This window comes from Scomber japonicus, chromosome 6 (genome assembly GCF_027409825.1).
Source record: "Scomber japonicus isolate fScoJap1 chromosome 6, fScoJap1.pri, whole genome shotgun sequence".
Lineage (NCBI taxonomy): Eukaryota > Metazoa > Chordata > Actinopteri > Scombriformes > Scombridae > Scomber > Scomber japonicus.
In genome coordinates, this window is record NC_070583.1 from 7,279,422 (window position 1) to 7,302,507 (window position 23,086).

General features: G+C 39.0%; 1 protein-coding gene across 1 annotated transcript in view; it reads left to right on the forward strand.

Annotated features, from left to right (window-relative positions):
* Nucleotides 1-23,086, forward strand: part of sorl1 (sortilin-related receptor, L(DLR class) A repeats containing) — a 93,686-nt gene that overhangs the window by 41,947 nt on the left and 28,653 nt on the right. Inside the window, exons 7-10 of the mRNA XM_053320859.1 lie at nt 13,259-13,360; nt 15,186-15,355; nt 17,805-17,997; nt 19,695-19,812. Of these exons, the coding sequence (XP_053176834.1) occupies nt 13,259-13,360; nt 15,186-15,355; nt 17,805-17,997; nt 19,695-19,812 (583 nt within the window). The remainder of the gene's footprint in view (nt 1-13,258; nt 13,361-15,185; nt 15,356-17,804; nt 17,998-19,694; nt 19,813-23,086) is intronic.

Consider the following 23,086-nt stretch of genomic DNA (forward strand, 5'->3'; position numbering starts at 1 on the left):
TGACCTGTAGTTCCCATAAGGAACCTAGGAGTCTCTGCTTAAGTCCGATAATCTTGGAGCAAGTTCTCACGATACTGTTGAGACTATTTCTGTCCTTGAAGTGACAGATTATTAAACCAACAGATAAAAGAATAAGTTAAAAGGCTTTCGATGAACGCCTGATAAAAACGACAGAAAATCACTGGACTGACAGAAAAGGAATTCAACATCTGAAGGAGATGAATCCTCTGCTGTCCACGTTTGACCAACACTTCAGTATTTGCATCCCATTTAAGCTCGTTGTCAAAAACAATGCCAAGATATTTGTTGGAGCTGACAGTTTCAATCTTCTCTCCATCTATGACACTTTCAGTGAAGGCCTTCTTGTCACGTCTAAAATCAATCAGCATTTCTTTATTATTGGATGCATTTAACTCTAAAAAGATGGTCTTTGTCTATACTGTTGACTTATTGTGGTATACTTATTTTAATGTGAACACATTTATGTTAAACATGCATGTTGAAAGTTTACATTCATATTTTTAAAGTACTTTCTAAATAGAAAAAAGTTCATATTTATCTGACTTTTGATGCAAAATTAGCCGTGCAGTAAGAAAGAAAAATGATGATGTAATGCATGAATGATCATTTTAGAATCGATTCGTAGCCCTTTGAATCGGATTTTAATAGAATTGTGAGGTGCAGAGAGATTCTCACCCCTACAAAGGGTCATATCATATGATTTTATCATTTCCTCACATTCCTCACTTGTTTAGTGTAAATGAAAACAAACCTAGAGACCCTTAAAAGGGACATTTTACCCCCTCTCAGACGTTCCTGGGTCACTGCCCATAAGCTCAGATCAATGCAAGTTTTACACCATCAGATGTAGCTACTGCACACACAGGTATAAAGGACACGAGAGAGGAAGTGCGTTATCTCTATAGAGTGTTTGACTGACTGAGTTGCAGGAAATTGTTAAATAGCACATCGGCTGAAGCAACAACAGTTTCACAACAGGAAGTTGCCGCGCAGTAAATAAACATTCATGTGCAATTTTGAAAGCTGCTTTGAACTGATATGAGAAGTAAAGATTAGAGGCTGATTCAATGATACAGTAAAAATGTGAAGTGGTGCCAACATTACCAATACTGTGCACACTCCAAATCCACTTACTTTCAACCACATCTCATGGTCTTCATCAGCGGGTGAATTTTGTACAGTTGTCATTATGGGATCTAAGTATGAGATTTCTGTCACATGAGTGCTAGTGATGAAAACCATGAGATATGGTTAAAAGCTGCAGAAGAAAGGCAGGAAATAGTGATAATGATTTAGTCAAACTATTTTCAAGGTTGAGAAAGAACGTTTTACATTCAATTCAGATCATAGTTTGCACTCATTCTAACAATAACTCTTCACTTACAGAACAGATGGAACCACCGTGTTAAATGATATCAAATCCAAAACTGTGTGCAGATCGGAGAACAAAACCTTCTCAAATTAGTCTGTGACCTAATACTTATCCATCTGGGGCTTGCTGACATGGAAAAGACAGAGACTTTAAGGACAAGAGGGTGAAAAAAAACCCATTGGCATCACTTGGCATCGCTTGTTTGGGTTCTCTTTCTGAAGTCTTTCCTCAGAGGCGGTCATTTCTAGAACAGTTCATCAGAGCAGCATGTGATGAAGGAAACGAGGAAACACTAAACATTACCGATTTCTAGATAAGCTCAGAGACACTTTAATGTTGATTTAACAGATGTGGGAGTAATGGTGCCAAAGAAAATGTAATTTACTGCTGTTACTGTAATGTACCAAAACAGCTTTTCCTGCTTAATGCTGGTCCTCGTAATGTTAGCATCATTCTCAGCTGAAACAGTTTTTAACAACAGGTTATGTAACTTATGAGAAAAGGAACACTTTTTAAGCCGTGGTCAGACTAGAAGTGGTGCTAATTACACACTTTTGGTCTATGAATGTGTTCATTTGACAGCTTAGAGTTGGACTAATTTCAAAACCTTCTATTAACTCCAGCTGTTTCTCTTGTTTTCCTCTTTGATTTTCAAGTTAGTCTCTCTATATATGAATTTGTTATATAAGTCATACGGTCTTCAGATGAGTGCTAGTTTTTCTTCAAAATAACACGTTTGTAAACCCTTCACCACTTAGATCTGTTCACATTAACTTCTGCTTTTATGTTGACGCTGCATACAATTGCCTCACCTCTGAAACAAACCTTCAGTTACCATCAAGGCCAAAGACTGTAGACTTTCATTCAAATGGAAGAACAAGAGAATTCACTAATTGGTTTTCCCATTCCTGGTTGAAATAACCATGCACTGGCAGAAAGGTTGAGTATATTTTATATTTCTTATATTGTCAACAGGTTCCATGAACACACTACTTTCACGATTGTGGCTAAAGCCTAATATAAACCATGAAACCATTTCAAATATTTAAATGGCAGCACATAATCACACCTGTTGTCCTCCCAGGTCAAAATCGATCAGGTCTAGTTTGACTGTTTACAAAGCACAAATTATCACCCAATTCTATGAAACTAGTGATGATTATACTTGCAAAGAATGGAATGTAGTATAAAACAATTTATGTGAATTTTAGGCAATTATACAAAATCAATCCATATTTCTGATATAAAATGGGTCAAGTTTGACCCTATGATATTAATCCAAATAGTTCTCATCAAATGCACTATTTACTCTTGTGTTTGTAACTGAAAGTGACATGTCCAGCTATTTTAAGGAGTGTCGTTTCTTTAAAAGTCAAACAATGTATTTGCGAGTTTAAAGATTTAGGTCTTCAGTCGTAGCCAATGATCTTTGGGCTGATAGCCAAACACAGAGTAGGAGAGCCAGAGAGTATTGAGAGATAGACGACCACATTGTTGGTTTTCAACAGTAAGAAAAATAGAAAATATCACTAGCTTTTCTCCTTCTTAAAAGACACACTGACAACAGGGTTTGCCCACAAGTTGTTGTGATTGACCCTTGTGAGACCTCCCTCCACACTGGGCTTTGACCCAGACCTTCAGAGCTGATTAGACCAGTCAGATAGACCAGTGCAACCCTCAGTGCAGCCACTGTCCCCGAGGCTCGTACAGAGACGGTTGTGGACGAAGGGGAACGGAGCAGATACAGACTGACCCGTCACAAATCCTCAGCTCTCTTACACTGCTCCCTTACAGTGCAGAGCCATCTATATCATATATTCAACTATACTCATTAGCTATAAAAAGACTAATTCCTCTAGTCTAGTCTCAGTTACTTTCTCTCCTCTTCTGTCTTTAGTTTGCACTAATAGGATTAGAATAATGAAATATCACAAGTGCTTCTGGCAGTGCCAAGCTGCTTAAGCTAATTAAAGAGCCAGAAATGGAGAGTTTTATCTAACAATAGGGATCCTGAGGAATAGAGTGCTAATCGGACCTTAAAGACCCTCAGCCTTCAGTCTCATTGAGGAGACCCAGGCAAGATAACTGGCTTAGCAGATGTAATGGGGATGTCGATAAGGCCCATCCCGTCTCTTCCCAGTTATCTGTGAGCCATATTCCTGCTAATTTAGATCACAGATCCTCTGCAAAGAGAGAGACAGAGGCAGAGAGAAAAGAAAACAGGAAGTGGAGGTAGTAGGAGGAAGGACTCCTCCCACCAAAGTGTAGCAAACTTTAGAGTAGCTTTTGAGGCCCCTTGGATACTGAAAGTTCTCTGTCTAAACAGTTCAGTTTAGTAAATATTGAAGAGTGCTGAAAATTCCTGGTGGTGTCCCCTTTTGAATTACATTTTCTCACAGTTTTGCTAATTAGGGGGAGTAGTTAATAATGAAGTTGAACATTTATCATCCTATTTTGAAGCAGTCAGAAGGTTAAAAGGTTAGGTAAAATCAAGGGCATAATTTACACTAGGCCTGCTCTCGCTACCCCTGTTTCAATTTGAATCTCTCTAAACATAATGTCATAATGCAGATGAAAGAAACACTGAGCTGATAAAAATGCAAACATGCTCATTTTGGTCATTTGTACTTGTCATGTGCCCACAGCAAAAAGCTTTACGAGCAGCAGCAAGTGCTGTGTAAACTTTTTATTTTTAATTTGATGCCCCGGGTTTCGCCTCTCAGGCTTTATAAAAGTTGCCGCCTGATTAATGGAGCTCATTGGGGCAGAAAGCATGCTGCTGACACTTCTTACAGCTAGAAATGTAACATCTTGTTATTTTTTGCATATATAAAAATCATTTTATCTACACTTTGATCTATACATGACCATTTATGATTATAATACTATAACAAAAATAAACTAGATTTAAACATCAATCAACCAAAGACTTTTCTCTTTTTAAAAATGCAAATATGTCTTTATCTATCAGTAAACCTGCAGTTATTTTTGGCCACTAGATGGCAGAGTAACAGTCAACTATTAAGCTGTTGTGGCAAATAGTTATCTACTTACACGTTAAGCAAGCATTGAGAAAAATAAGCATCCAATATGAGATGTGTTTTGGTCATTTTGATGGTTTTTAGTTCACTATTCACTCTCTACCTCATGTTGCTCTTCATAGGCTATTTAGAAAAATCTGTAGCTTTTTAGTGGCTAAATGCTCTACTACGTTCACCAGCTAATTGCTAACTTTGGCTGCCTACCATTTGCTGCTTGGCAAGGAGCATTTTATCAGGGCTTTCTGACTAAAAACAGACAGAACGAACTGAAACAATAAAGTTGCGAGCTGTAAAAGCAAAACAATGAGCTGAAAGACATTAAAATGCTCAGTAGAGACGAAGGGAACTGTGGAGAAACAATTATTGCAGCTTTAAGTCAGGTGTATCAATGACGCTAAATGTGTTTTTTAAACCTCAAGGACTCACACAGTGTGTTTGGTCAGTTACACTGGATGTTATTTGCTAGCTTGATATAAATATATAAATTCATGGAATGTTATTCACACTTTTTTTTGTGTTGGTGGATGAGAGACCACAGATAAAATGCACATTTCATGATTCTCACGCATCAGGCAACACTGGAATTACTTCACTTTGATGATTCACTTTAAAATTGAGGTTGATATCTGAAAACCACATATCACTGAATAACGTCTGTCTTGAATCTAAATGCAGTTCTCTTGGCAGACATGCAGAGTTCAGCCTCAAACATGAGGTATACTATAGCTTAAGAGCCAAACTGCATAACAGGCTTAAAAAGCAGCGTTAGCTCCACAGGGTAGAGGAAGAGCACACAGTAAATGGTATAGTAAAAGACATATTATCTTTTATTTGTGTTAAATTTATATCCACACACAGCAGACCCCAAGAGAGACAAGAAACACATGTGGGCTACTACTTGTTGCATAACAAAGGACAGAGATGTTTAACATCAGGGATTAAAGCTTTTAGTCGGTACGACGGATTTCCATCAATTGGACTGCCCAAGGGCCATATATGAGATCAATGCAGATCTGATGAGAATTGCAAAGGTATGATAATAATATAGCCTATAATGTGATACCCTAAGTTATTATCACAACAAACACACAGATCAGACATGGGCGGCCTGCGAGACAATTTCCAAATATCAATAAATAGGTAAAATGGTGTTGGAAGCCAGCAGACCATTACTGCATCTAAATTACTGAGTTAAGTTGTGACAGCTCTTCACTGCTGGGTCTGTCTGCTGCATGGAGGCTCACCTCCACCTCGCTGAGAGGAGCAGCTAACATTAGCCTCTGCTGCTGTTTGCTGTTATCGCCTCATTCTCCTCTGCTTTCAGAGAGTCTGTTCAATGCGCGAATTCTACAACTTCATTCCTCGTCTCTGTTCTGTATAAAAGGTCCGGACCCTGAATGGGGGACAGAGTTGCTCCGTCAGTAAGCGGCTACAGGATGATGTTTTTTTAGCTGTGGTCGAGCGAGCTAGAGAGTGAATGAAGAGAGGGAGTGCTGTCAATCTGATCAATAAGTTATTTTCTATTGTTTCAAAGTGGTTACGTTCAACAGCACAAATAAACATACACAACCACATCTCCACTCAACCCTGCAGCTCTGCCTCAAACCTCTGAATCTGAAACACCGGTGTGCTGTTTAAAACATAGCAGCAACATTGGGTGGTTCATGGTAAGAAAGCAAAGTCTTAATGAGAGATCTCCCTTTATGACTATGATGATGATCTCTGTATTCTAGAGCTGTATGTTTCACCTCGGGTGTGCTGCTCACATAAACACAGTGAACCAGGTAAGTGCAATAAAATCTACCAGAGTAAAAAACCAAGAATCATTTAATTTAATCCGCTAATTTCCTTTTGTATTTAGAATAATCAAAACTAAAATCTCTGGCAAACAGAAACAAAAGACTGGATGTGATCACGGCAAGAGCAATAAAGATCAATAAAAACTAAAAATCCTCTCCATGTCATCGCAACGGTCTGACCGAGTGATTGAGTTCTTATAATGTTAATAACCATTTTCTGTAGCCCATAAGGTGCTAAAATAAAACACAAACGATTTCTGAACATTTCTACCTCAGACCCCCACTGTGGTTATACAGACTGCAGTAGGCCTTATTATTGCCTGTAAGCCTTTCCATTTCATTTAGAAAAGAGCAGTAATGGTTAGTGGGTGAAATATAATCTTGTTTAGCAGAAAAATGTGCCGTTTTCTCAGCTGTTTCAACCTTGTTGTACCTTAAATCCTAGGAAGCGACTGATTTTCTTTTTTTTTTTGCTTTAATCCCTGTAACACTAAAAAAAAAAGCACCTACATAGACAAAATGTAGATGTAAAAGAGAAAGATATGTTGGCTTTACAGCGTATTACAATCCCATCTGAATAACAGCATTGCCTGAGGAGCATTGGGCCGGTGGGGTCATGAATATGTAACAGATGAAACATAGGCTGCGATGGATCACGGAGGCTGCTTCTTTGCCAAAACTGTAAAGCAACATAACGGTCTGATAGGATTCAGCTGCACAGCAGTCTGGTAAAACGCACACTTTGCCTCAGAGCATCGGGCTTGTGACATTTTGCAGCTCGTTTCAGTGTCGGCGCAGTCCCTTTCATTTTAATAAAATGTCAGCCTTAAAAAGTGGAGGCAACAGCGAACATGCGCTCTTCCTCCGGGCCAGCCATTAACAAATGTCACCTTGTTGCTGTGCGGGAGTGGAGTTCTCACTCTGCGGCCTTTTCGGTTACAAGGAAATTTTGAAGATGCATTTAGAGTGAAGGTACGTTTAGATGTAAATTCAGGAAAATATGATTTAGTTAGATTCAGGACAAATGGCTTATATTGTTGCTTGAAAGATACATTTCTGATTGTTTTCAGAAGCTTCCATCCTGCAGAGTTTCTATTGCTACAAAAGAAATGTGCTGGTCTTGTAACATGTTAGCAAACGACAGCTGAAACATTAGCATTTATTTTGGCCACTTAACAAATGTAAGTCCAACGTTCACTCCACTTTCTTTTCTGTTTTGGTCTCCAACAACTATTAATAAAACAAGTCTGGTTTATTTGCTGCTAAATGTTCACCAGCTAGTTGCTAACATTTGCTATGTTTCAAATCACATGCTTTTGTTTTAACACTTCAGTGTAGTACACTCTGTACACTATGTACTTACTTATGCAGTGCACAAATTTCAATAGGTTAGTGTTGTCTCAAATCAAACACAGCCGTTGCACACTTACTGGAAATGATGATTAGCTAGTAATCAAGCTAGCATTAGGCAGCTAGTGTTAGCATTCCTGTTATTGTCCAAATCATTACAGACTGCTAAATTAACCCAATAAACCTGGCTTATATGTGACAACATCATAGTTGTGCAAAAAACACATGCATTTGGATATAGTGGTGATGTTCACTGTAGTTAGGCTACAATGTCTTTGGCCATCATTTCCAGTTTGAACAATGGTCCCTCTCCTTCTGCTACGTAGCCAAGATGGCAACTGTTGAGAATGGGAAGTGTCCATTGTTCCACACTCAGCTTTTTGACCGTTTTGAGTACACCATACAGGTACCTACAGTGCACTGTATACTTCTCAGTTATGCACTCAAAATATTAAATGCAAGTACAGAAGTACACAATTTAAAACACAGCATTTGTCTTTCTGCTGATTGGTGCTGGGCAGGTACAGTGGTGCAGTTAGACAGGATGATCCATAACAGTAAGAGCTAAAACAGGTTGAAACTTAAAAATCATTTCTTGTGACAGATTTTCTTAGGGATGAAATGAATGGCTCATACAGCTTTAATTGTCAGAAAGTTTGATGTTTTATATATATTTTAGAAGTACTGGTAACTATGTGAGTTCATCACATTTTATGTCTGTATTATCTTGTGTCCTCAATACTCACATGTCTTTCTTGCCACCCGGGCTGTGCTGATCCGAAGCCCAAGAACCACATCTCAATACAGGAATTTGTGAGTTTAGAGAGGATCAGTTTGAGAGAACATGAGCACAGTGTGGAATGTGCGGCTCACTTACAATTGCCATTGCAGTGCAATTTGTGGTTTGAGTGGAAAAATATATCATCACTATGCCACTTACATGTGAAAACACATAGTAGACATTCTCCTGTCCAATTTTCCCTCTTGACTCACAAAGTAAACTGACCTAAAAACCTTGATTAAAGTATTTATAGGTTGAAGGAGAACAAAAGTCAAAGTTCCACACCCACAATTACAAATGACAATGTATTTCCTTCAAAACAAACAATTAAATGAGTAGAAACATAATTTTCTACCTATGACTGCTGTAACGGTTTGTTTGTGTGAGTCCTGTAATTAGACTCTTCCTGTCCTGTTATCATTCTGTATACCATTTATGTTTTTGTCTTTGTTCTTCACCTCCATCACCTCCTTTGTCTCAGTGTTGCTGCTGCTTTGCTTTCGTGTCACACCACAAAGTCAATGTTGGCACTGTGGTTGATAATAAATCAATAGACTGAATGGAAAAGGCTGGAATGCTCTGCTGGAGACTGTGGATCCTCAGGCACTCAAGAACACACGCAAATCCTTTCATTCAGACACACACACACACACACGCTTCACTGTAGGCTCTAACAAGATTTTTGAAAGTCAGCATTAGCACATTATAGTTGGGGTTGCCCATAGATGACTTTGTGCCTTTCAGTAACTTGTGGCAACATAACTGTACAGTATAATGACTGTTTATACTATTTTCTAATAGTAATAGTAGTTATTAGTTTTCAATTTAATTGTAGTTTTCAATCAGTATTCAATAATAAATCAGTTTGATTCAGACCAAACTATGGCTTTAGGGACATTTCCAATAGAGATCTGTTCTAGAGTAAAATATCTGCCGTCCTGTTCTGTATGAGCAGGGTTGAGCTCTGAAAGTTCCTTCTTAGTTTGGATTCAGTTTGCAGACAGAAATATATGCTAACAAATCTCTTAATCAACCTTTTCATCTCTCCTCGCTCTTTTTAACGTCACAGATGCAACATTTCGTCTTAAATCCTAAATTCAGGAAATGAAACTTTATTTGCTGTCTTGCTGTGAGAGAAAGACGAGAAGTTTACAGCTTGAGCTAGCAGACTGTTAGCTTAGCTTAGCATGACTGAGCAGAAACGGCTAGTTGGACACTGTCAGAAGGTGACAAAAACTACCTACCAGCACCTCTAAAGCTGACTAGTGAACACAACATATATTTATCTGGTTTGTTTAAGTCTACCTGTCCTTATGCTAAGCTAAGCTAAACTAAGCTAACCATTTTCTGGCTGTGGATTCATTTACAGCACAGATATGAGAGTGGTATCAATCTTCTTATCTAGTTCTCGCCAACGAAGCAAATTTCCAAATATGTTTAACATTTACAATATGATCATTATCTTAACTAGGGTGACCAAATTTTGATTTCCAAAAAAGAGGACACTCGGCCCGGCCACGAGATAGCCTACTTAAATGATTAAATGATACTCTGTTTACTCAAATATTCATAATAATTTTAATATATTTAAAGTTTATATGTATGGATAGAATATTTTGTTTTATTACAAAATAATATCTCTCAAAGACAGAAACTCAGATAGGCTTCTCAGAGGTCTCAGAGGTTACTGATTATTTATTTATTTATATATTTATATACACCTCTTGTATTTTGACAATAAAAGGACAGTGTGTAAAAGTAAAAGTACATTTAATTTAATAACTCTAAGAGCTGTATTGTTTCTGCTGTCTCAGCTGACAAAAGATGATCACAGATCTATAATTCTTTGACTTGTAGTTATTTCTAGCTGGTTACATTCAAATATTGGCAGCTAAACCCAAGGAGATGTGGGCAATGTGGGATTTGAAAGGATTGGATTCAATAAATTGATTTGATGCTGGATTCATGCTATCAACTGACACTTAATGCCTCATACAGAATGCGATTATCAATAAATGTCTAGATTCAGCCATTCATATCAGTCTAAGCAGTGTATTAATCTAATTGTACGACCCCAGACAGAATGAATAGTTGATGTGCAGCTCTGCTCCCTGAATTACAGCCTGACATCTTTGCTCGACTTCAATTTATAGCTTTCTAAAGCTGGCCTCCTGCTAGCTCCTCTCTGCTGAGCTTTCTCTGTTTAACTCCCTGCTGGCCTTTTTTCTGCCTCCCTCTCCTCTTTTTTCTTTGTCTGGCTTCCTCATTCTTTCTCTGTATCTGTTTTTATCTTTCTCTCTCTTTGTGTAGATGGTGCTGGTGTTAAAGCCTCCAACAGGGTGGTCCAAACTAATCCAAAATAAAAATAATGAAGCTTCTCGGTTCTCTGTAAGTTTGAACTGAGCCACAAACACAAACTAAATTTACAGACGGTGGAACAAGGGATGAGAGAGAAACACATAAAACGAATTGGGAGTAAACTGTTAACACAATGTCATTAAGGCTACAGAGCAGGGTCTTTATAAGCACAGAAGGCTGGTTTATTCACCAAGAATAAAACACACTCCTTTCTTCTCTTCCTGTGGATATAGATTAGAAGATTAGAAGAAGTATTTAATGTGGCTAGACGTGGTTTCAATTTAAATATCTAGAACAGGCCGATGCAGACTAAATGGTTTAGTTGGCAGTAACATAGATTTTTGCAGTCTCAGACATATAGAGATAAGACAGTTCAGAGCTGCAATATGTGGCAAAACTCAAAGACACAAAGTATACATATTTTTATCATGGAAAAAAGATGCTCCCTATTAGCTCAGAATACCAGTGATAGTTGTCTGTACATCCATGGCTACATTGCAAACACACTGCTAATTCACCAAACTATTGATGGTCAATTATGTCTGAGGGAAGGCCCACAGTGCCAGACCTTGAAAACCTCCTGCTTGAAAGGGTTCCACGTGAGCAGTCTGTAGTGAATTTGAAATAATTTCCAAAATATCTGAGTCTCCTTGAAGTCATGTGACACAGTTCCAGTGAACTGCACACTCCTCCGCACTAAACTAGTTCTTTGTGGTTGATAAACAGGAGAAAAAACAGCTTCATCTGGCATTCATCACCAAGGAGTCCAGCTGTCTCAGTTTCTTTTCTCTATTTTTTAAGGAAATGGTTTTTATATTTTGGGTTGAGGTCCCGAATCCTGCCCCTGTTGTTTAAAGTGAAGAGCCAAATATTTTTAAAGGGGGACTCTGCTGATTTAGCATTGCACTTCTGTTAAGTTCGCTGACTAACAAGAGACAGATTGAAAAGAGGATGGTCAAAATCTGTGCAGCCATGGCAGAAAAATCCAGAAGTTTAGACCCACCAGCTCTTACACTTCCTATGATGCAACCAGCATCTTTTCATTTTGTCAGCCTAAAACTAGATTGTTGTTCTCCTCAGAGCCACAGACATTATACTACTGTAAACTGACCTTTAAAACAAGCCATTTATTTCACTCAGTATAAATCAAACTGTCAATTTATTTTTTCTACTTTTATATTGTTAGACTTCACACTTAGTCTTTATATGAAATTATATGAAACTTAGTTCCTTATTTTTTTTAATGTACATAAATAGTGCTGCAACATTATCAATCAATCTGTCAATCATCTTCTCAACTAATTAATTATATGTTTAGTCTATAAAATGTCATATTTTGTCCAGTCCACAATCCAAAGATTCTCAGTTTATTATTATCAAAGAGGAAACAAGAAAAAGTCACATTTTTCAAAGCTGGAATGAGCACATTTTCATTTTCTTGTTCTTTCAAAATGACTCAAAACAATTATCATTATTCATAGTTGGTGATTGATTTTCTGTCAATTGACAAATTAGTAGTAAGTTTTTTGCTGAGACCAGAAAAGCCAAAAGCTAGATTTGTTGTTGTCTATGGATCTTGATGCATGTACTGTATCTGTGTCTGATGTATATCATCTTAATGTGTTATATCACACTGCACCACTTTAAAAAAAACAGCAAATAAACCAAAAGAAAAAGAAGGTTGGATATAGCATTTTAATGTTTTTTGCTGCTATAGTGGAGGTCAACACGGGCAGAAATTCCCAGAGGCACACATTATTCAGCACAGCAGCTTATCTATCCAGTGTGTGTATCACTGTATATGCACCATATGTATCTATATATAGCATGTCATTATCACTGCATTTGTTCACACAAGTCTGATTGGTTCTAGACTATATCCCCAGGACTCTGGTCAAAAGATATCTCTGTTTCTCTCTCTTTCTCTTTCTCTTTCACCTCTCTCTCTCTCTCTTTCTCTTTCACCTCTCTCTCTCTCTCTCTCTCTCTCAGGCACACACACTCACACACTCACTTAGAAATGTTCAAATCCTCCACTCTGTCTGGTCTGCATGCTTATAATTCATAAAAGACCAGAACTCTGCTCCTTTCCTACAGCCAGCTTCCTAATGTATTTGTAATGACAATGAGACGTGCCCTTGGACTGTCTCTCTCTCCCTCACTCACACACACACACAGATTTTTCTCCCCCACTGGGAGTCTTTTTGAGTCTGGACGTTTAATGTTTTCTGACTCAGCTGTGGAGCTCTGTACTACGAGGGATAAGAAAGGCAGAAAAACATCATCAGGACAGCTCTGATAACCAAAGCCTCTTCTCCTTCTCCACATCCTCTCTCTAGATGCTGTAGAGACAGCACTGTCCAGTCTGCTATACACCACATGAGACAGCAATGACCTTTTGTTGCATTAGAGCTGTGAGAAGCAAAACTTCACAGCATGACACCAGGCTGGATATCTCAGTTATATTGTGGTTGACATACAGTTAATGATTACAGCTGAATGACCTGTGATATCTCTGTCTCCTGTGTCTCTCCAGAAACTGTTTGGCAGCCACGAACCTTCATCTGTTCAGCTCTGGGTCTCCTACAACCGCCAGCCAATGAAAGCTGCCCAGTTTATGACCCGCCATCCAATCACAGTGAGTCTGTGTTTTGTTTTGTTTTAATGGACATGAGTGGACTACTTGATTAATTGGTTTAAAGATTCAAAATGTTGTGTACTTGTCCTGATTTAACCCTCTTATTGTGTTTGAAAAGGGTTTAAATAACAAGCACTGACTTATTATTCATCCATTACTCTAATATATATGTACTTACTTTGATATTACAAGTACTCTAAACCATGTTTGCAAGCTTTTCTAAAAAAGCTTTTTTGCTTTAATCCATTTTGGAATAAGGCTGTAACATAACCAAATGTGGGTAAAGTGAAGGGGTGTGAATACTGTCTGGATGCACTGCACATGTAAATCCTGTGCTCACAGCTGTATTAGTTCTAATAAAAGTGTATCTATTCTGTCAGACGACTGGAAAACACAGTGGGAGCACGTCATGCGTTAACAGGTCTTTAAGCTGATTACAGTCACACTTACTCACACACCTCAGAGTCATCATCAGTCTGAGGTGACTGTGCAGATGACAGGTGTGTGAATTTATTCTTCCAGTTAGGAAGGATCTTCATGCACCTACCTTTTCCTGCCATTTTCAAGCAGTGTAATATGAATACAGTCTAACAGAGATGATTACTACACTGAACCATACATGAAGCTAAACTTACAGAGAGGTCCTTGTGTGCTTAAGAGCTGGTACTTTACCACTGAGGTAGTCAGATAAGAAGGTGTGTCTGAAGAACATGCATGTGTTTTTTTATATCTTGGTGTTGTTGAGGCTGAATTTCATTTTGTATTTAATTGCCCTTTGCACAGTGATGTTTAGGGATTGTTTATTTGAAAAGATCAAATAGAAAAATCCTGATTTATTTTGGTTGTCCAAAGTTGATGTATTGAATTGGCTCTTTAAGATGGAAATTTTAGATTTAACCAGATATAAAGGAGGATCTTGGCTGCTAAGACAGAAAACTCTGTATCCATCTCAGCAGGACATTTCTTACATGTTAACTTAATGTTATGCTGTGTTCTCTTTGTGAAATTGTGGAATTGAATATTATGATTTGACATGTAGCCATCCTGGTTGTTATCCGTTAGTGTCTTGTAAGCCCATATGGGCTGGGCACTGGAATCAATCAATCAAACATATCCCAGATATGTGTTCAAGAATGAATGTTTATGTTGGGTCTGCAGTAGAATGTAGAAATAAGAAGGGAGAATTGTCAAGATCTTTGTAAGTTGTGAAGAATCCGTGTCTGTACCAGTCCTTCATGTCCTGATCATCAAGAAGATGCTTCCTAAATGCAATGAATCATCAGGTATATGGTATTATGCAGCATTAAGACAGCAGTTTAGTGACTTTTAGGTCAAAATCGTTCTTATGTCATGAGTTCTGCTTGTCTTGTGTCTGTTCCAGTATACTGCGGATTATTTGAAGTAAGCATACTGCAAAACAACAGTATGGATCCTATTTCTAAAAAGAGAAGACATCCTGATTTTAGTGGAAGAACCACCTACACTGTTCTCAAGCTTCATGCTTAAATGTCTGATATCCTGTCTTTCCACATTTAGTCCACTCATGCATTATGTCCTTATCTAATCACACAGTAGGTCAGTGAACTAACGATGACACATTCTCTCCCTCTCCCTCTCCCTCTCGCTCTCGCTCTCTCTCTCTTTCTCTCTCTCTCTCTCTCTCTCTCTCTCTCTCTCTCTCTCTCTCTCTCTCTCTCTCTCTCTCTCTCTCTCTCTCTCTCTCTCTCTCTCTCTCTCTCTCTCTCTCTCTCTCTCTCTCTCTCTCTCTCTCTCTCTATCCCTCTCCCTCTCGCTCTCTCTCTCCCTCTCTCTCTCTCTCTAACAGGAGTACTACATAGCAGATGCATCAGAGGACCAAGTGTTTGTGTGTGTGAACCACCTAAACAACGTCACACACCTGTACATCTCAGACACGCAGGGCCTGTCCTTCTCTCTGTCGCTGGAGAACGTTCTGTATTACAGTCCTGAGGGCTCTGGCAGCAACACCCTCATCAGGTACCACACACACACCCACACACAGACACACACACACCCTCACTATCTGACATTTATCATTTATCAGCCAGGGTTCGGTCACAGCACACTGAATGTTTTACATGGCTGCAGGTATTGAGCCTGGTCTTCATCTGTGCGGCCAAGCAAAGTAGCCAGCATACCAGTATCCTAATCAGATCCCTGAACCACCCAAACTGGTTCCTTTTAGAGCAGCAGTTCTACTTAAGTCTCCTTCTGGATGTCTGAGATCTCCAACTACACCTCTATATGTCCTAAATGTTTTGGCTCAGCCATTTCTACTTCTTTGTGTGTTAAGAAAAGACATTTTACTCGACAGTCACTGCATCGCTGAAGAAAACACAGTGTAGTCTTGCATCAGTTGTTTGAGCTCAGCGTCTCTTCAGGTTGTTCGTATTTAAAAGCACTTTGCTTATTTTGTTTGCTGTCAGATCCACATAGATGGCATCACAGTGGAGCGAGTCAAGCATCCAAGCATGGACCTAACACTTGTAATCAGGCGAGGTGGGGGGGGGGGGGGGTATAAAAGCACATTGTTGAAGGCATGGCCAATCCCTTTGCAAGATCATGCACTCTATTTGTAGTTTAACACCTTTCTTGTGGAATTTGCATAACAAGTGGACCTATTCAGGGCACAGAACACCATAATCTTACATTAGAATGAATTAGTAGTAGGTAGGAGGTAGAGTATTTCTATCAAATAAATGTTGTGGATAAAAAAAGTACAGTATTGACCTTTTTAAAATGTAGTAACAAGTATAAAATAGCATGTAGCTGTAAATGAGTCCAGGTTCAGTTTCATTAACAAAACCATGTTTGAATACACAAGCATCGGTGCTGTGTTGAGCTCAGCATTGGATCGGACATTGCATTGGATGACCCTGATGAAGGCCGCAAGCCAAGGCTGGATTACCCCCCCCCCCCCCCCCCCCCCCCTCCCCCAGGGGCCCCTGGCCACTGAAACGCATGCTCATTCCACTAGTTGATCATTTTCCCCACATAGTTGTCGATACAAACCAACCAGAGCACATTCAGGCCATTCATCAATTCAATATCTATCAATCAATACATTTTCATTTATATAGCACCACATAACAATGAAAGTTGTCTCAAAGCACAATCATCACTTGCCCAGCTATCAAATTGACAAATAAAACAGTCAATCATGACACTTATTTTACTGGAAACAACTTTTATTTGACTCTAAATGCTGCTATCAGATGGAAACGTTTTAACTTCATTTTGTTTTGGACATATTAGGTTTCTGAGAGCGACAATAACTATCAACATCAAGCCTTGTGTCTTATTACTGTGGAGCCTGATGGGGAAAAAAGTGCACTTGGCCAGATAGCCCATATGGTAGATCCATGCTGCCCAAACGCATCAGTCTATTAGTAAAGTTGTTCTATACTATATACTTCAAGTGTTGCTGGACTTTTTTCCCCTTCTTCCATACACCTTGGAAGTAGATGAAGTTGTGCCAGAAACCTCCACCCCATTGAACTCAGCATTAAACATTGAAGTTAATTCTTGACCTTAAACAGTTAGAAAGAAGTTTGAGGCTAGCTCAGTCGCTGGAACGTCAGCAGATCCATCTCTATGAACTATCAACTAAACTTTCTTTGTATTTCCTGTTGAGTGACTCTGATGTTTGAGTTAGATTTAATACAAACATGAAAAAGGGAAATACAGATTAGGGCAGGGGATATTAAAAACACTCGACTCATGAAGTTCAGTGTATGTGAGATGGTAAAAAGCAAACAAGCCGGTGCTATGTTTCATGTGTAATTAGTTGAGTAAAGTTTCCTCCACTCGCCTTCATATTAGTGGTACATTGTAGCAGCATGTAACAATGAGTTCAGCATGCAAATCTGTGTGTACCCACATACGCAATAGCAGGCTTGCGACAGTAGTAATTAAATAGTTCCCGCAGCAACCCCCGAGCACTGACAGGAAGACATCTAGTTCTCATTACAAATGTTTGATACCACCTGATGACACAAAGGCTTTGCGAGCACAGACATGTAATGCTTCCTTATCTAATAAAAGACAATTTATTGATCTGACGGCAGAGACCTATGCGACTTCTGAGCTCCATATTTATTGTTTTTCTGCTCAGTCTTGTCTGTAATCACATCAGGGAGGGCAGTGGCACTGTTGGCTCAATGATGACACACTGACTTCTGCTGACGTAATTAACCACAGATCCCTAAAGATTGTTTTTGTGTTTGTTGTAAAGTTGTAGTTGTGCTGACAAAATTCTGATGTATTTATTCCAGCTGTGTTTACCCTCATGTGTAAAGAACTCTCTAATCTACGCAAGAAATAAATCAGCACAATGTAATTAGAATAAAAATAATAAATTGCTTCACAACGTGGTACGTAGACAAAAACCTCCCCGTTTTGGGACCGATCTCTCCGTGTGTTGTAGATACTTTGCCAACGAGCCTTTCGCAGACCTGCACCGCGTGGAGGGGCTGCGAGGCGTCTTCATCGCCACGCTCATCAACGGCTCCGTCAGCGAAGACAACATGAGGTCCGTCATCACTTTTGACAAGGGAGGAACGTGGGAGCTGCTTCAGGCGCCAACGGCTGACAGCCTGGGAGGAACTGTGGACTGTCAGGTACACCTATGAAGCCAGTCATGTCAGGTTTCTATTTGGCCATATGACAAATTGGTTCATTGTTGTTATTCATTCCTATAACGGCTTTTTTTTTTTTTTTTTTTTTTTTTTTCCTGATCACCTTGTCTGGCTCAGTAGCACAGTATGTTCTTTTGACCCACCTGTACCAACACAGACCTACTACATGACCTGCACTTCTAAATAATGTGGTAATAATGAGTATGTGGACAGCAGAAACTATAGCTCTATTACTACACTGTGCTGAAGTGACTAGATGATAATTTGATCAGTTAAGTGAGACAGAATGAACCAGCATCAATTTTGACATCTAATAAATAATTTAAGCCAATGGAATAATGAAATTAAATGGCGTACAATTCCAGTTCCAGCTTCTCTCATTTCTTTCTTGTTACTGTTAATGGAATATCTGAATTCTGGTCACAAGACTGGATTATAGTCTTGGAAACTGCCTCAGGATGCCAGACCCTGAACGCCCCGCCAGAAGCCAGAGGTTCACTGGGTATTAACTGGAACTGGCAATTTGATTCATTAAACATTAGTTAGAGACTCAGCACCACTGACGAGAGATCTCACCTAAAGCAGGTCCTGCAATATTTGCTCATCTCATGGACATGTCTTGTAGATCTACTTATAAGAGCTTTTTACATTTATTTTGTTTTGTGGTCACACGATGCATATTTGTCCTAATGAAGTTTTGTTTAATCAAATCTTCACAAATGAGACTGAACATTAGAAGTGACTGAGTAGATACACATTGCACAGATGGTTGTAGGTTGGGGGTCAATAGTGACTCAACTGCATATTTTTGCCACAGGTTAATTTGGTCATGATTCAACAAAATAAGCAATTTAGAGCTGAAAGGCTTTTTATATTGTTTTGTACTGTTTCTTTTTATTAACAAAACAATTCTTTTTTTTTTTTTTAAGATTTATTTTGGGCTTTTTATGCCGTTATTGAGACAGTAACTGGCAGAGAGGCCGACAGGAAACAGGGAGAGAGAGGAGAATGACCTGCAGCATAGGTCCCTGGCCGGACTCGAACCAGGGGCATTGTGACCATGTGGCATGTGCTCCAACCACTCCACCACCAGGGTGCTCCAGCAAAACAATTCTTAATGAATAAGAAAAGAGATTAATAAAAATGATAGTAATTACTGTAGAGTTGCAGCTGCGTTCTGCAGTACGTCAAATACATCCTCATTCCAGATGTGGTGTTTTAAAGAGGATTTGATTGATTGAAGCAGCCAGTAGTTTGTGCTCATAGCCAATATCCACAACTTTATAGCAAATCTTAGAATTTAGTCATTTTGTTTTTAATTGTTTTTTTATTATCATTATATTTCTCGTTGAAAGTAATCTTTTCTTTTAATAAGGACACTTCATTAAGACAAGATGTTGGGAGTCATACTGCAAGTTTGACAAATTGTAACTGTAGTAAGTAGTATGAAGATGAGAGGGAAACATCCATCATAGTAGAGGTGGCCGACCTTGACTGTTTAAAAATTCTATCTTTAATTATATTTTATGTCTCACACTGGTGTACTTATAAGTTAATAGAATAAGAAGCTGAGGGTGTGAGAGAGGAACCTTTTCTCAATGTAACATGGTAGTAAAGCAGAGAGAAGAGAAAAGTAACAACTGAACTCCATCGTCTGACTCTCCTCTCCTCTCCTTCAGCTCAGTAAAGGTTGCTCTCTCCACCTGGCCCAGCGCTGGAGCCAGCTGTTCAACATCCAACTCAGGAGGATGCCCATTTTATCAAAGGACTCTGCACCAGGACTCATTATGGCCACAGGTGGGACAACACTACTCCATTATGACTAGAAGTCTGTACAATCTGTGTGATGGACAGGAACAAAATCTCAAAAAAATGTCAGTAATGTGGCCAGAGATGTTCTGAACATCCTTTAAACAAGACAGGATGAAGATACTTTGGGTGCCATCTGTTGGAAAATGGTCTTACTGACTGATCTGGTGCAAGGCAAACTTGTAACTTTCTGATAACACAAACAAGTCAAACACAGGAAACTGTAGTACTGCCTTTCTCTCTCTTCATGTAAATAGCCTCTTCCTGTATTGCCCAAAACACAGGAAATGTGGTTTCACTGCTTGAGAAGGTGCTAGAAACGTCTCGTTTGGCATGCCAGTGTTTTTAAAATGCAAAAAGAAAACAAAAAGTCATCACTTAGCAAATAAATGAATTTATCAGAATGAAGTGGAATGAGTTTCTGCATGCAGTTTGAAGCCTCTTCGCCTGTTCACAGCTGGTGGAAAGCATTGATTTGTTGGGGCTCTTCAGTGTCTAGGAGACTGCTTTCCCTGCATCCAGTCAGTCCCTCTAATTAAATTCTTATTAGATAATGGGCATGGAGAGAGAGAGAGAAGAGGAAAGACTGGCAATCAGCGGTGCCATTTGTTTCGTTATCGCTCTCAAACAGATGGTCTAATTACTGCTGCAGCACCCAGCGGGCATTCGACGGGTCAAACACACTAATGAATACAGGCAGGCATGTACACACACAAGCTGCACAGACATGTTTGCATACACAACAACCTGAATAAACTGCTCACATGTTCCTATAGGGGAGAGAGGGGAAAGACAAGCCAGTTTATTACATATGTTGTCCTCTAGGTAAGGAAAAAAGGGGACAGAAGTAGAATGAAAACATTTATCTCTATTTCAGGATGTTTCCTATCAAATGGAAATGTAAGTGTACATGTGTAACAAAGGGGATTGAAACATCACTTCTCCCAAAAAACAAATGATTCCTGTGGCTCAACTTGCCCCAGGTAAGGTGGTAAGTTGATCCAAGTGGGTGGGTAAATTGAGCCACCTGAGGATACACTGACTTAATAAGATCATTAAACAATCTAAAAACAAATATTAAACATTCCATTCATCAAGGTTGCAGTTCCAGCCTTTATAGCCTCTGCAACTCGGTGGGAAAGATGCCTCATCATTTTCCTTGAATGCAAAGGTCTTGCCAACTATCTTGAAGGATGAATCCCTTTCCAAACATGTCGTTTCAGCACTACAAAGGAAAGATGGTGATGCAGCATAACATTTTTTAAGTATTCTCCACCTAAAACGTGGGCTATAAGTCATTCTGTTACAGTGCTATATTAAACTAAACAATATAAGTTTGTGTGTGCTGACCTAATGAGTCATGTAATTTTCTGAGCACCCTGCTAAACCCTTGTCTTTCCAGTTGTTGGAGACAGGAATGTTGTTTCTTTCGCCAATTCAAATGCCAGTTCACATAATTTCTTTGGACTAAGGCCACTAAACTAGTAAGCCAGCTTCTTGACATGGTCTGCAAGCTCCTTCTCAAACTCGTCTTTGAGGACCCACTTTGCTTCTGCTGTTCCACTGTAGCATACTGTTTTTACTTCCTTTACCTCCTTTTTTATGACCTGTCATTACTTCTGTCTTTTGCCACTGATCTGATGGATTTTCCATTCTTAACATCATTGGCCCTCTGTTGAGCCCCAGTTGGTTTTTCTCTTGTAGATTCTTGGCATGATAGCTTTTCTACAATGTTTAAGTGCAAGTTAAACCACTGGCTCAATTTACACTATAGCCACCATTTAGGAAAATTCAAGCTAATCTTTAGCTAAGTGATTCACATGGTTTTACACATTCAAATCACCATCATGTACAATACATATTTTTTAGATCGGATAAAGTTGCTGGTCAAAGTAAGTGTTTTTCTTTTCTAATATAATGACTGTTATGTCAAAGCAAAATAAATTTCTGTGTAAAAAAATACTTACAACTCTTCTCATGTAGTGATGCCTTTGAATTTATGGTCACATGACAAACATATGCACAGTTGTCTAGATGCAGGGGTGGGTCAACATATTCACTGGTGCATCTCTCCCCCCTCTCCTCTACACATCATTCCAACATGTCTGTTTGATGACACTATTTAGTATAATTATTCTAATTTCAATTCAAAAACGGTCATTGCAACTAGGGAATACAGTCAAAAGGACAAAGTTGTTGTTTCTTTTAATCCCTGCAAAACATCAAGACAAAACATAGTGACCCGAAGTCACAACAAAGTCAAAACAAAACAATAAGACATAACAAGAAACATCAAACAAAACGTGCATTAGAAAAAACTAAGAAACGTGAGACTAAACATAAAAACATCAGACAAAATACTGAAACGTCAGACTAAATATAGAAACGTCAGACGAAACATTGAAACCTCGGACGAAACATAGAAACCTCGGACGAAACATTGAAACCTCGGACGAAACATAGAAACCCCAGACGAAACATAGAAACCTCAGAGGAAACATAGAAACCTCGGACGAAACATAGAAACCTCGGACGAAACATAGAAACCTCGGACGAAATATAGAAACCTTAGACGAAACATTGAAACCTCAGAGGAAACATAGAAACCTCAGAGGAAACATAGAAACCTTAGGCGAAACATTGAAACGTCAGAGGAAACATAGAACCGTCAGAGGAAACATAGAAACGTCAGAGGAAACATTGAAACCTCAGACGAAACATAGAAACCTCAGACGAAACATTGAAACCTCAGACGAAACATTGAAACCTCAGACGAAACATTGAAACCTCAGACGAAACATTGAAACCTCGGACGAAACATTGAAACCTTAGACGAAACATAGAAACGTCAGAGGAAACATTGAAACGTCAGAGGAAACATTGAAACCTCGGACGAAACATAGAAACGTCATAGGAAACATTGAAACGTCGGACGAAACATAGAAACGTCAGAGGAAACATTGAAACCTCGGACAAAACATAGAAACGTCAGAGGAAACATTGAAACCTCGGACAAAACATAGAAACGTCAGACGAAACATTGAAACCTTGGACGAAACATTGAAACCTCGGACGAAACATAGAAACGTCAGAGGAAACATAGAAACGTCAGATGAAACATAGAAACGTCAGAGGAAACATAGATACGTCAGACGAAACATAGAAACGTCAGAGGAAACATAAACCTCGGACGAAACATAGAAACGTCAGAGGAAACATAGATACGTCAGACGAAACATAGAAACGTCAGAGGAAACATAAA